We start from the raw sequence: 14,725 nt of genomic DNA on the forward strand, positions 1-14,725 counted from the left end.
AGCCGAATCAGAAGCCCCGTGCCTGGAGTCGTGCACAACTTGCTAGGATGACACACAAAGTGCCTTCCCGAACCCCAGAGGCTCCATCGGCAGAGCTACGGCCGGCGGTGCCACAAGACCCCAGGGAGAAACAGGGACCTCACCGGGAAGGGCTGGGAATTACGTAGGTAATGCTAAAACGAGCTGGCACCAGCAGAAATAATAACAACAGACCTGCTCTAATTGAGTAATAACACAAGTAGACAAATCAGAACTGTACTGAAGAAAACGGTTATTAGCAGAAGCAGCAGGGCAAACCATCAAAGACAGGTGCAGGAAACACCTGCAGTTCCTAAAAATACAGTCACAGGGACACTTTCCTCCACACAACCTCACCAAATAGCTGGACAAAAAGCCTCTGATCCCAGCTGCACTCATTGCACCAGGCTCTTACAGAAAGATCTGCTTATCACTGCCACCAAAGTCAACTCAGCCCACTGAAAACGGACTGCTGAAGCACATGCCCAAAGCCACCAGGTTGTTACAGACACAACAGGCTGTTCCTTGTTAACAGGCATCCAACAGCCACCCATAATCAACACATCTCTGTTTTCCCACGTTGCTCCCAGCCAGTTGTACCTACCAGAAAGACCCAGGTTTTGTAACGTATATCCTCAGCCAAACCACTGACAAAGTGGCCCTGATTGCCCCCGCAAATCCACTTTGCTAAAAAAGTTAGGGGAAGCTTACTGCAGCAGTTTTTCAAAGCTGCCCTTCTGCTCTGCGCCCTTGAGAGCTCACCTGGAGTACTGCATCCAGATGTGGAGTCCTCAGTCTAAAAGAGACATCAAACTGTTGGAGTGCATCCAGAGGAGGGCCACAAAAATGATCCATGGAATGGAACACCTCTCCTGTGAGGACACGCTGACAGAGCTGGGGCTGTACAGCCCGGAGAAGAGAATGCTCTGGGGAGACCCGAGAGCAGCCCTTCAAAAAGGGAAGGTACAGAAAAGAAGAGGACAGGCTCTTCAGCTGAACAGGTGACAGGACAAGGGGAAATGGTTTCAAGCTTAAAAAATAGTAGATTTAGGTTGGATACAAGGAAAAAGTCTTTTACAGGGAGTGGTGGATGCTCTGTCCCTGGAAGCTTTCAAAGTCCAGCTGGACCAGATTCCGGGCAACCTGATCTAGCTGCAGTGTCTCTGTTTATTGTGGGGCAGCTGGACTAGATGGCCTTTAAAAATCCCTTCCAACTCTAAGGATTCTATGATATCCCTCTTGTTGGCTTCACGATACTCAATAATGTCTCAGGTCCTGCTTCATCTAGAAATTAACTCTGACTCCCTACACCACTGGAGGAAATCAGCTGAGTGAGAACACTCCGGCTCACCGTTCCTAGCAGCGGGCCCTGCCAGCAGCAACATGCAGCCAAAATGAACCTCAATTGCAAGTGCTGCAGAAAGGCTTTCAGGAACCGCTTCTGCACAGAGGTTTCTTACTTCAAGGTCATCCCAAACCACATCAAAGGCAATTCCAATAAGTAAGAGCACAGGAACAGCTCACTGGAGTCTCACAAATTAGAGAAGAAGGGAGCAGGTTCTCTTTTCCTCCCTAATTAAGGCTTTTAATTAAATTGCATCTTTTTCTTTCTTTCTTTTTATTTTTAAAAAAGAGGTTGTGTTCTTTTTGTTGGTTTTCTTGCCCAGTCAAGTGCTGCTGTAAAAGCCAGCATCAGGCCTCCATTAGCTATTTCTAAAAATAAGCCATATTAATTTGTTTCTCCAGCACCTGGTGTTTAAAGTTATTTCTTGGCAACTTCTGTTCCTGGCATTTAAACCTTTTTCGCATGCAGCTGAAGTCTGACAGCAGTACTGGTTATCCTTCCCTGCCTTGCTAATAATTTGGTTGATGGCATGCAGGTGGGTCCCTCATAATTAAAAAACCCATTTTCAAAGTTTGTATTAGGTGATTTGAAAAAACAGAGCACTCCATTCCAAGGCTAAATATAAGTACGCTGCAGAGTACCATGAAAATATTGCATAATTTAGAGATAAAAATAGTTTTGCTTTATTCAAGCTAGACAGGATAGGTAGACTTTTACTGCAATCAGCCTAAACCTCATCTCTTCAAGTTGCATGCTCAAGTTGATTACAGAAAATTAAATTTAGCATTAATCAACCTAGAAAAGAGGAAATTACAAAAACGAAGCTAATGCATAAATCATACAAAATAACAGTGGAAAGAGCTTCAGGAGATCATTTAATGCATCCTCACACTTGCCCTGTGCCAAAATCACTCCCCCTCTCCCCAAACCACTCCTGACAGCATTTGTCCAAGCGTTTTAAACATCTACCTGCCAAAGTCACCAGCTCTCCTGTTCCAGGCTTTACCTGCTGCCTCCCAGCTATAAGGGTCTCCGAAGCAAGCAGGAATATATGTCTGAGAATATTCCCTGTGCCCGCCCCGTTACAAAGGGCCTGGCCCAGGAGCAGCACCAGGTGGAACAGATCAGATGCAAATGGTTGCACAGCCCACCTGGCAGGATGTGGGGCTTTGCTCTCCCTTCCCTCCCCTTCAGGAAAAAAAAAAGAGAGAAATGCGAATTTCACCTGTGTACCTAATTTTCTCAATTTAGAAAGAAAAGCCTACACAGTGGCTGTGGCTTTCAGCTTTTCCATTGCATTCAGCTTCTACACCAATGCTGAGTTCAGCTCCCAGCAGCTCTGCCCATCACCTCTGCTTTCACAGCTGCGATCCTACTGCCTGCACAGGGCCAAAGGCAAACCGTGATCACACGCAGCGAGAACTCACACATCACTACATGGTCCTGCAACGTGCAACTGCACTATTTTAGAGCTCGGGTTATCAATTTTTAAGCTGATTTATTCCTTTTACATACCAGTTTCCCTACCACATGGCAGCCGGTCAGCACTGGAGCACAGCAGCGCCTTGGACTTCCCCTGAGCAGCACAGACTCCACCCCATTTCAGCTCACAGGAGGGAATTAGCTCTGAACAGTTACCAGCACACGAGAATTCTCCCTGAGCTCTGACAAATCCTGATGTTTCATTCCTTTCTAATCTTGCTCCCTAGGAAATGTATAAACCTGGTCCCTGTTTATCAGCTGGGAGCATGGCTATAAACACAGCTCTTATACCTACATTGCTTTCTTCCTGAGGAAAAAAAAAAAAAGACAAGCGTCAGGAATTTGGAGATTTATGAATCCAAACACAGTCCTTAACTGTTCCCCTTAGTCATCTCCAAACTTAGCTTCTAATCCCTTTGAACTCCACCCTCTGTAGTTTAGTAACTCGCTTTCTTAGGACTTTTACCATCCCCACTGCAAGATGCTGTGTTCACATGCATACATACACGCACAGATGCCCAGCACAGAATGGATCAAAAAGCATAAACCCCACAAAGGGCTGCAACAAACTCAACCTCCCTGGAACGTGACTACAGGGAAGGGAATGAATAACATGATGACAGCTGAAGTCAGGAAGTGCTTCCCTGAATGAGTTCTCGAAGTGACGCAGCGGCAGTTGCCCCCTGCTTTGTTTTATACGGATAAAATGGGATGTGGGTACCCTGCCATAGGACCCAGGCTGCCCACACTTTCCTGTAACATGCTGGTGCTCAGCTAAGGGGAGAATCTCCTGAAGTTGATCAATGTGAGATGGTTAGGAGCAAGCCCCTGGCTAATTTGGCGTGCAAAGCCACGCTGGGCTCCCCTGGAAAACACTGCCAGATTGCATTTGGTCATGCTAAGAAATGCTTGGCTCCCTGGCTAGAGAAAAACAAGGCAAAACTTCACAAATGCAAAAGGAGCAGGGAAAACACCAGGCCTTCGAGAACACAGTGGGGAAGCTCCAGCTGAAACACTTGAATCTGCCTCTATGAGAACAGGCAACAACTCTTGGTTTTGGGACGGTAAGGGCATTAGCTGTAGAGGACCATAGAACAACCAGTCCACCAGCAAAACATGGGCATTAGGGCCTACAAAAACTCATTTGGGCTCAGAGATACGAGCTGTCAGGCCACGACTAGCATCCTCACAATACTTTTCTCACCTATACAGACTTCACTTACACAGAAAAAGGTGTCACACAGCCCACAGCACCTTCACAGAAGCAGCACTCAGTGCCCATACGCTTAACAGTACTTGTGCAATACTGTAAATCTGCACAGGACTGCAGCTTGGGCAGTTTTAACTAAAGGCCAAAGCTATTCAGATGACTTGTAAACACAAGACGGAGGCATGTGATGCATAATCACTGGTTTCATGTTACTTAGCACCCCCTCCTCCCTCCCTTATCCCTGTGGTTGTAGATCACGTGGCCTCAGCACATGTTGAAGGCTAAGTGGTGCCTCACAGTACAGGGCTGCTTTTCCACTTTAAGAAGGAATGGACAGACTCATTCTGAGATAGGATTTAAGCACGTAGCAAAACTCTGCACTGCAATATTGCTGAAGTCTGGAGCAGTCCCTTTGGCGTAGGGGAAGACAGCAGCACTAGTGATTTGGATACCCAAATGCACTGCAAGCTGTAGTTTGGACAGGTGAGCATCTTCCAAGTTTATCCTGCTGTGATCTACACTCCATAAAATGAGAATAATCTAAAGGAAGGGCTGCGCAGGATCTACCTAAAGACTTGTGTTAAAAACTTCCTATAGTCCTAACCAGTGGGCCCCACAAACAGGCTTATAGTGTCTGAGTAATTCATGACCACTGCTTGTTTACACAGAGAAATGTTTCTGTGCAAGCCTCCATACAGCAAGGTGACAGGATCCAGATGCAAGGCAGGCTCGCAGATGCCTCTGGAAGTTGAGAGCTCTCTATCTTGACACTGATACCTCTGAGGGAAACAACTTTTTTCTATTAGGTTCACAGGAAGCTCAGAGGAACCTTGAAAAGTTGCTATGATTATTTACTTTAAGTCCATGCGACTTTTCAGGGCACAGATCTCCCCTGCAAAGAAGTAAAAATTCATTAATAAATTGAAATAGTTTCACACAAGAAACAGAAAGGCAGGAACGTTACTAACCTTGAAAACATGGAGACCGGCCTCTTGTGCTTTCTTTCCTCCCAACTGCAAATCAATTGTCCATTTGGCAACAAACATTTAAATTTCACATCATTAGTAATCTCTATTTTGTATGTGAACAACTTCATTTATTAGCTTAATAAAAAGACCAAATGCATAGAGCTGAAAACACCAGGTAAGTACCTCAGCATACACTGAGAATGGGTTCAGAACTATAATCAACCTTCTTTATTATTGTAGAGAAACCAAGATCACTAGGATTGCAGACATCCACAACTGAGGAATCCCAACAAATACAAAGTCACCACTGTGCTATCAATTGCACTGCTCACTTACTACAGTTACAGCTGTGACTGCAAAGCACAACTCTTCCACTATATTTGCATCTCATTTACCTTTGGAACACGTCACGCGTACTTCACAGGTTTAGAAGTCCTCCTGGCTTCCTTCTCACAAGCATATCAAACATCTTAATGCAACACCACATAAAAGCTTCTCCACACGTCTACGCTCTATGCAAGGTCTTATTTTTCTTAATACATAAGCAATTTGAAGTCCCTGAGTTACACATTTCTTTACACCACCTCCCCAGAATTCACTGCGTGCTTTAGGTTTACAAGTTACCGCTGTTGTCCCGTATCAGCACCAGCGAGTGTCCTCAGGAGGCGCGTCACCCTCCCCTGTATGCAAGACAAATTTGGCAGCAGGCATCAGGAAAACACTTGAACGGGAGACAAACAGTACGCAAGCCTCCCTAGAGCTTCCTTCAGATATTTGCTGCTGCCTGCTTTTAAAAGACAGATTGGTATTTCAGAATTAAGCAAGGAACCTTTGCCCCTCAGAGGCAATTGTCAACATATCTTAATAGAGTACCAAACATAACTTGTAAACAACAATAATTTCGGGATATATTCAACTAACAAGGATGACGCAGACAACTTGCAATTCAGAAATAGCTTTTTGTCACAAAGTCTTTTCGGCTTGACAAAGAGAGTTAGATTTGTTTTTTTTTTTTTTTAAATGGTTAGTGCAATTTTTATTTGAGAGGTCAGCTATAAGAAGAGTTAAACAGATGAATCCAGTATGACATCTCAGCTTCGAAGTTGTATTTTAAACCTGATCTGAAATATGGCACAGAACTTTTAATATCTAGCCTCAAAACATTTGTAATATCAGAAATAAAACCACAGCTATTTCCCTCCTGGGAAGATTGGGGTGGGGGTTAAGTTCTCTAAGGGATAACTCGTATTCCACATAAAACAGAGGGACAAAAGCTTAAAGCATCAGAACTGCAGCTGTGTGCTTGGCCAGTACCTCTGCAATCAACACATCCAGCTTGATCTAATGTATAATTCATTTGGAAAAGTGAATGAAGGAAAAGTAGGCAGCCTCATCAAAGAGAGATGCAATGCAGCATTTGAGAACAGTTTCTGAAACTCATTCTTTCTTGGAGATGCAGAGTCCAGTAAAACTAGCTCTGAGCTTTCTATACCAGGCATAGCTACGAACAGTATTCTCCAGCGCTACCTGTATTTAGATCTGTCGCATTCCAAGCAAAGTAAGAATGAGTATCCAAGCTTCTACCCAAAGCAAAAATAATCAGTGTTGCTCTCCTTGACACTGATAATGGTGTATTACTGAGATTTTTTCTTTAGAAGAGTATACAGGCTTTTGGAATTGGAGGTAAGGCCTCAAGACACTTCCGAGGTCTTCAACTTCTGTCTACGTTAATAGTTCTGATTTAGGAGGCACCACAAAGTGCTGACGACATCACTTCCTTATACTTATTGCTTTTGCAAGCTATGCCCATTCTAAGGACACCTAGTTCACTACAGCGTTTTCCCTTCTCCAACATTTCTCTTCCAATACAAAGTACTCCCACTATTGGAAGTCAACGTATGTGCACACAGGACGTGACAAACCATTTAAGGCTCTATGGTTGACCAAGAGAAACAGAAAAATACATACACATTACCAAAATTTGCTTCCATTTGACAAAGGGTATTGAGTTTTAATTGAGACTCTTCAAACCATTACCCCTCAACCCTCTTTATTATCCACCTTTTCTCCCTATTCCTTTAATTTATGGGAAGACTCCCTGTGCTTCCCTAAGCAAAACAAAAATATCACATTAAGTTTGCTCCATAGACCAAAAGGTTAAAAAAAAAAAAAGACAAACTGGTTCACAGTTAACCATAAATAAAAGTGCAATAAGTGTTCAAGTAGAGTGTAGAGTTTAAGCAAGCTGTACAAGCACATTTGGCATAGTCATCTTTTAAAGGCTCTGCGTGGGTCCCTCCCATTACTGACAGCAGGGGGAAGAGGCTGAACACTATTAGCTGTTGCTGGATTTACAGGTCCTCGTCCATTGCCTCTCCCACTACCTGCGTAAGAGTGGCCGTGATTATATGTAAATGGAAATCCACTTGATTCGGGTCCAGTTTGTAAACCATTTCCTAGAAAAGAAAAAAAAAAAAGGTCATCACGAGTTCCCATTGACTGAAGTCACTGTTCCCCTACACAAGTTAACAACAGGGAACACAGAGCCTGCAGCAACCAACAAACCCCGAGCACTAGAAAGAGCCTCTCTGGCTTTCCCAAGGCCCCAGCCTGCAACTTACCTTCTCTCCATCCTTTCCATCCACTTCCAACTAAAGCAAGACAGGCCACAAGTAGCATGACAATTATTTGCACATGAGGGAGATATGAATCTAATGAAACTAGATCAATGCTTTCAGAAACACTGGCTTGCAGGTAGCATGCCAAGATGTTCCAGAGACATAGCAGGGCAGAAATCAAACAGAAACAAGCAAAAGGAAAGCAGGCTGCACAGAGCTTATTGCATCATCTCCTATTACCAGACTTCAGAATAGAAAGCTATCTTGTGAGATCCAGTCACAGAAGCAAGTCAGCTAGCACTAAGCACTCATGAATTGAAGCCTTAAGCATCATTGTTCACATTTTGTTTTCATCTCCTCTGAAGACATGCCTACATTACAACTGGTTTAAATGCCCGCTTGGCTCATTTTGGAAAAGGAGAGACTGGCCTAAGAAAGCACTGCCCTTCTTTGCTCAGACGCATTTGCTTTCAAAGAAGCAAAGAAGGCTCATAAGTGAAGTACAATATGAAATGATAATCACATTATGAAAGAAGCAGACAGTCACTGTTTAGAAGTTACACAGAGCTTTGGAGCAGTGAGTTATGTATCAGTTTGCAGTCATCCATCAGCAGAGCTTAGCTGTACGACACCAGGCACAGGGCTTCGTGTAGGCAGCCACAAATAAGGTTCCCCCTGAGCTTACACCCACTCAAGACTTTGAAGCAACTTCTTCAAGCCTTAACGTTTAAACAGAATATATTACAAAACCACAGTCAGATCAGATATTAGAATTCAGATTACCACCACTTCTATCTATTTTGAGGAGCTAACCTGGCAGGAAAACCCTGGTAAATGGCAAGATTTTTAAGGCCAAGATCTCAGGTGGCTTAAACAAAATGTCTCCTTTCTACTCCACTTTATAAGCAGAATTTCAAGTGCTGCCAACTCTCTGAAAGCACCAAAATGATCCAGAATTAGTTAAATCCCTTTACATGGCACAGGTACCATTAATATTCTGATCTCTTCCTCTTCTTGGAAACAAACCCCAAAACCATCACTCGGGAAATGTTTGCGTTTATGTGCTTGCAAGCTCAGACCCCACTCAAAAGACTTGAAGTGTAGTACATGGTCGCCACACAGTGTAACAGAACCTTTACATTTCTTTTCATTCTCATTGACATACTTTCACTTCCACAAAATGAAAAATGACTTACCCAGTGGCCCGAAAGTACAAGAACTCATATTACTCGATGCACAACTATTATTCTGTTCACCTTGAGCCTTCAGAGAGATATAAAAAAAAAACATGGATCAGAGAAGTTTTCATAATTTCATATAGAGGGATTGATTTTCTTCCTGTGTTCTTACTGCAGCTGTATACAGAAGTTACCTGCTACTCCAGTTATTGACTTAAATCTACTTATTAGTTCAAGACCACTTTTCCAGAAGAGTCACAGTATTCATAACAAAGAGCATTTCATGGTGGAAGTCTCAGACAAGTTCAACATACCAGTTTGCTCTGTCCAATGTGTTCTGAGTTGGGCTCACTGAAGTTTGGCACTTCTGAGTATACCATGCAGAACCTGAGGAGAAATTACCATTACGGGGAAGTTCTAGAACTGTTTGTAAATTTCTCAGCTCTGCTACTCAAAGAAGGTTTGTTCCACACATCCCGCCACCAAGTACTAATCCAGAGCCCTCTCCTTCAGAAAGGGTCACTAGGTTTTAAAAGGCCTTGCTGGTTGTTTGACCTGTGTAGGACTGTGGTGAAGCTGTCACACCTATCTCTGTCAAGCAGAGGAAACTACACCTTGGCTGTAGCAAGTCAAACAGCCAAAAGAAAACAAAATGTAATAAAGAGCTCCCTTCACATCTCATCTCTGCAGTTTCGTCGAGCACCCACTCACGAGACAGTCACCCAGCCTGCTCCCAGATGATGGCTGCCTTAGCTATCTAGGGAAAACAAATACTCCCACACATTCCCATACAATGAGCACCCCATTACCAAAATAATGCAGAAAAGCCCAGAACAAGAACAAAATTCAGAGCATCCTTTCCCATTTAAGTGGGCCTTAACAAATAGGCCCACTAAGTGACCACATGGAAATTATAGCACAAACAACAATTCTGAGTTGCTAAACAGAAGTACAGCTGCCACTGGGAGGCAGAACCTAGACTAAGACTCACCTCAATCCAACCTGTCAGACTTAAAACTCCGCTGGATGATAACACTGAGGCAATGACTCGGCACTAAGAAAATCCGCGGATAATTCCTCGTCTAAGAGGGGGGCCATCCCATAGTACTACTTGCCCAATGACTACAAGGGCTCCTGCAGCGCTGTGTAACAACAGAAGTACTCTTCTGGTTAGAAATGTTGCTATTTTACCTGTTGCCTGCCAACAGCCTTACTCCTTCTGAGCCACAATAAGTCACCATCTTACTTAGTAAGCTGTTTAAAGACGGTTTAATGAGGCTTGTTTCTGTTTAAATACGATTCACTCAAGTTGCCTTTGTCTTCCTTCTTTGTACTTCATCTCTCAAGCATAAGAGACACAAGGCTTCCATCAAAATGGTAACTCAAGCCCAATCACTAAGTCCTTTGTCATTTACAGGCCATCCCATCACCATCTAACCCTAAAATCCAGACCTGTGCCATGACAGAGGCTAATCTACCTCAATACGCTTAACCAGAGCCGACCAGAAATCATTGCAACAAGTGTGCAAACTCATGTTAGGGGTACCTGTATTCTATCTACCCATGACCACACAACAGTTTTGCTGGCCTAGCATTTATGTGCTGAGAGCCACCGCATCTGATACTTACCACAATGCTCTGCTGACAACTGAACATAAAACCATGACATGGATGTGTAATACTTACTCCCCAATTTTATGCAGCTCTCCTCCTCGTCCTGTGTAAAGTGTCAAACAGCCTTTCCACAGAGATGCATACCTGGCCAAAGAGAGGACAAGCAAAGCAGTCTCTTAGACAAAGAAAAACACCACTGCTGAAAAAGCAAGTAGAAATATGACATCTTCAAGGGTTGGAAGGTACTTCATATCAGAATTAATGCCCTAAACAAGCCACAGGGACCTCAAGTGTTCTCAACTTCACGGCACTAAAAGATTTTGATCTTCACGTTTTACCTCTAGCTAAAGTTACTGAAAGCTCAGCTGAATCCCTTGCAAACTCCAGGAGACCAGCCAACTATTTTGAGAATTGCTCTTTCCACGGCTAGAGAAAACCTTGTGACCCATTCCTGAAGAAAAGGCATTTTGCCAAAAGCAGGACCCATGTTACCAGTCAATGACAAGTCTCAGTTCTGGGACTTGCTACACTTCTAGTAAGAGCCAGGAAGAATCACAGAATTGCCAAGGTTTGGATAAGACCTTTGAGATCACTCCAGAATTCAAGACCTTCAAGAATTACCTTTGTTTACTGACAAATATAGATTTTGCTAGCAATATGTAGAATAGGAAGTGCTTTTCCAGTACCGATCCTTAGCATTTTAAGGCACAAGTCTGAACACAGTGTTCCAAGTGACATATAGAAAAACACCATTAGCATTTTTGGATTACAGAAACATTCACAGGACAGAGCACAAGTGACAAATGGCTCCAGGCACTGGAATCTGGGCTTATATAAAACCTTCTTCAGAGTTGTTCCTTTCCATGAGCAGCATCGTGTAAGGATAACAAGGCAAAATTCACACTGGAAGCCTGGATGCATAGCAGGGGACCTAAAAGGAGCATAGGCGTGTTGATCTTCCTGCAAAGGAAGCGCAAGCCCCACACATTCCACCCTCAGGAGTCACTGATAATCTGGAGTCACCACTTCCTTATGTTCCGGGTCTATCTTCACAATATAGATAAGGAGCCCTCCTCCTGTCCTTTGCCTGAACAACTCACAGGGCTCCCAGCAGAAGCACCAGGGAGGGGCCCCAATGGCAGAACAGGACCCTAATAGCAGTGCAACGGTGACCTCTGCTCAGCACAGACAGTGCCATGGTGGTTTGGAGCCTGTCTTGGGTTGTCCATTCAGAAGCAGGAGTAATGTTTTTCAGCTGGTGGTGCCACCTTACGCTTTAAAGATGATTCCCTCTGTGTTTCACCTTTAATAATTAGTTAGCTGGACAGTCTTCATGCAGAACACAAAGGAAAATAGAAACAAGTGAAAAACAAAGCATACATTTAATGTGACAAGACCCAGCAAATCTTGATACCCTCCAGCAAAAAATTATTCCAGGTATGTGCGTTTTGCCTCAGTTGGCCCTAAAACACTAAACTCAAGAACTCTGAATTTAGAAATGCTAACTGCAGCAGCTTCCTGTAAGTGAGTTAATCAGCCAGGGACAGTAAACAACAACAGTACCTGTTTTTGCAGAGAAATGCATCTATATCTACTGGAAATTCAGCAACAGAAAGGCACATTTACATGTAAAGACTAGCTAAGCTTTACTACTTGCAAGAATAAGCAGCTTGCACTGGAAAGAATCAGATTACCCTACTGAACAGAGCTGAAATCTACCTGTCTTCCAATGGCAACACCCCACACTGAAACCAAACTGAATTAAGTATGTGTTCAGTGTTCGTATGTCTGCTCAAAGGCATTTGTCAAATAGAAGAGCCAAACCAGAACGTACTTAGCACGTAATAGGGACTGTAATTACACAGTCTAAAGCAGGCTTGCAATTCATGTAAACAAAGGCATGACTTAACCATCTACAAAGATGGTGGATGTCAGCTCATAGATTTAATTCCTACAAGCCAAACTCAATTTTCAACATAAAGAGATGCAATGACCCTCCCATTGGCAGCACTGAACTACCAGAGCAGCTGCAGCAAGCCACTGTCAGAGAATGCTGCTAAGGAGTATCACAACTTGTTTCAATGTCAGCTATGCGTAAGGCCCTATCCTGGCCCAGAGCCCTGGTTTCGCTCTGCACATTTCAGTGCCCCAGCACTGCCACGTGCTCTCCACGCAAGCAGGCTTCCCCAGAACCTCCTCTGCTGAGGAGTCAGCCCATTTCACAAAAAAGTCTGCATGGGAGGAAGCAGCTACAGGCTTGGCAGCAAGGGTCATCCAGTTTCTTTCTAAAAATCAGGAACTACACTGAAACAAACAAGTGGAGGAGCTCAGGTAACAGCTCCAATGACTAACCTTCTTATTATTTTTTTTCATAAGCACAAATTAAAAGGAGCTTAACACGTGCTGCAGTACCACCATCTCCTGCAGTGCTGTGGGAAACTATCAGAGCAATGAATTTGAAGAATAAATTAACTAACATGAATTCAAATGAAAGCAACTGCTACTGTGTAAATAGCAAAGTGACGTGAAAAAGGATTTTTAAATTGCCGTGTTTTTTGTTTGTTTACCTTGCCACATCCATGAAACACTGTATGGGTGGTTTTACTGTGAGAAATCAAGCGGCACCTACCCAAACATAGGCTCTGCAGTGTAGCCCCAGCGTGCAGGCTTACAGTGAATTTGAGAAGGCTCTCCCATGCCTGTCATTCCTGCTAAACCCACTGCAACGAAAAGCAACTTTCATACATTAGAGACGCTATTCCTGCCTTTCGTTGAGGAGCCGACTGCCGGGGTACAGTTCAGGCTGTAAAGATAAGCACACGGTTCTCCCTGCCCTGCTTAGTTTACAGACTGGGACCGTCGGCCACACGCACTCCCTATTACAAGAGCTCCAGAGAACAGCTCTTTCGGGCCTCAGCACCGCCGCCGTGACAAGCGCAGGCCCCTCCCACCACCTAGCAGGGCACACGCCGGCGCTGGGCAGTCCCGGGCTGGAGCGGACCGCTTTCATTTGGCAAACGGTCCCCGGGCCGCTCCAGCGCGCGGAGCCAGCCCGAATGGGGTGGGCCGCGGCTCCCTGCGCGGAGCACAAGCCTGCTTCCAACCCCGAGCCTTCGCACGATGACAAAGGACTCCCCGGGTCGGCCGGCGACGGCCGCGGCCCCTACGCACCCTTTGGTGAGGCGGATGATGTCCCCCGGCTGGATGAGGCTGCCGATCTCGTCCCACACGGAAATGGTGATGCTGCCCGTCTTGTCGGCCACCTTGCAGGACCTCACCTCGTGCCCGTCCTTGGTCTTGGTGACGCGCCCTGCGGGAAGGAAGGGAGGGAAGGAGAGAGGAAGAGAGGGAGGGGGAAAGCGCGTTGCGAGGCACGGCGCGGCCAGGCCGCGGCTCCGCGGGACGTGGGCGGCCCGGGCGGGGCGTGGAGGCCGCCACTTACCGATCTCCAGCACAATAAAGACGACATTTAAGTTTTTCAGTCCGGGTTTTATGTCTTTTATAAAGACGTACGCATCGCTCGCCGCGCTCATGCTGCGGCCGGCGGGGGGGACGGGGCTAGCGGGGGACGGGGCCGTGCCCGCATCCCGCGGGGCGGCGGCGGCAGAGCGGGGCCGGGCGGGGGGCACCGGCAGCCCTCACACGGGACGGGGACACGGGCACCGAGGGACTGCGAAGTCACTGGGAGGCTCGCTCGACTCCCCCACCGCTCCCTCTCCCCACCGACACAACACACACCGCCCGCCTCCCGCTCCCGCCGGCACTAAGGAGAGCATGTGCTCCGCGCCCCTTTATATACCGATCGGGCACGACCACCCGAGGGGCCGGGCGGGGGGAAGCGCTGCCGAATGGAACCGTCCAGCGCACGCGGAGCGCGGGGACTGGGCGACGGGCGGGCGCGTGCCGGCGCCGCGTGCTGATTGGTCCGCGTGGCCGCCATTTTACCTTTGCCCGGGCGCGCCCCAAGCGGGCGGGGTTCGGTGGTTGCGCCGCGCTTTCTCTCTGTCGATCTGGTCTGTTGCAGGGACGGTCGTGCAGCCTGCCGACCGTGGCGGTGCAGCACGGCTGTGTTGGGAAGCGATTCGGCTCCTCCTCAGGCTGTTCTAGTGTCTGGTTGTGACACGGACGTGTCGCACTACGGAGGGTTCCTGCAAGGCGGCTCCCGGCGTGCTCCGGTCTCCTTCGCTGAGGGAATGGGACGCGTGTGGGAGGGCTGTGCCGCCATTACGATGGCGTTGGTCTCCACAAAGCGCCGGTGGCTGGTGCGAGGGCTGACGGGCCCCAGTTCTGCA

The 14,725-nt window shown here is 46.2% G+C and overlaps 1 protein-coding gene across 2 annotated transcripts; it reads right to left on the minus strand.

The window, feature by feature from the left end:
* Positions 1-2,022: 2,022 nt before the first annotated feature.
* On the minus strand, positions 2,023-13,999 carry NABP1 (nucleic acid binding protein 1). 2 transcript variants are annotated; one of them, XR_006179616.1, is made up of 7 exons: positions 13,876-13,999; positions 13,605-13,743; positions 10,506-10,577; positions 9,134-9,206; positions 8,838-8,904; positions 5,024-7,479; positions 2,023-4,947 (listed from the first exon to the last, which is right to left on the minus strand). XR_006179616.1 is itself a non-coding variant. In XM_042874736.1 (6 exons), exons 1-6 carry the CDS (start codon positions 13,964-13,966, stop codon positions 7,292-7,294), a joined length of 630 nt encoding a protein of 209 aa, XP_042730670.1. In that variant the 5' UTR covers positions 13,967-13,999; the 3' UTR covers positions 2,023-7,291. The 2 variants fall into 2 exon arrangements, 1 of the variants encoding a protein (XP_042730670.1); XM_042874736.1 differs by having other exon boundaries at positions 2,023-7,479.
* Between the last annotated feature and the right edge of the window lie 726 nt (positions 14,000-14,725).

This window comes from Lagopus leucura, unplaced genomic scaffold (genome assembly GCF_019238085.1).
Source record: "Lagopus leucura isolate 7727_CA_CO unplaced genomic scaffold, USGS_WTPT01 Super-Scaffold_100012, whole genome shotgun sequence".
NCBI lineage: Eukaryota > Metazoa > Chordata > Aves > Galliformes > Phasianidae > Lagopus > Lagopus leucura.

Bases quoted from the DNA above. Each gene is read 5' to 3' on its own strand.
- NABP1 (XM_042874736.1), bottom strand. From the start codon at position 13,966: ATGAGCGCGGCGAGCGATGCGTACGTCTTTATAAAAGACATAAAACCC. The intron at 10,578-13,604 runs GTGCGTAGGGGC...CTCTTTGGCCAG, and splicing joins ATCATCCGCCTCACCAAAGG to GTATGCATCTCTGTGGAAAG. The intron at 7,480-8,837 runs GTAAGTCATTTT...TTTCTTTTCTAG, and splicing joins TTGTACTTTCGGGCCACTGG to GAAATGGTTTACAAACTGGA.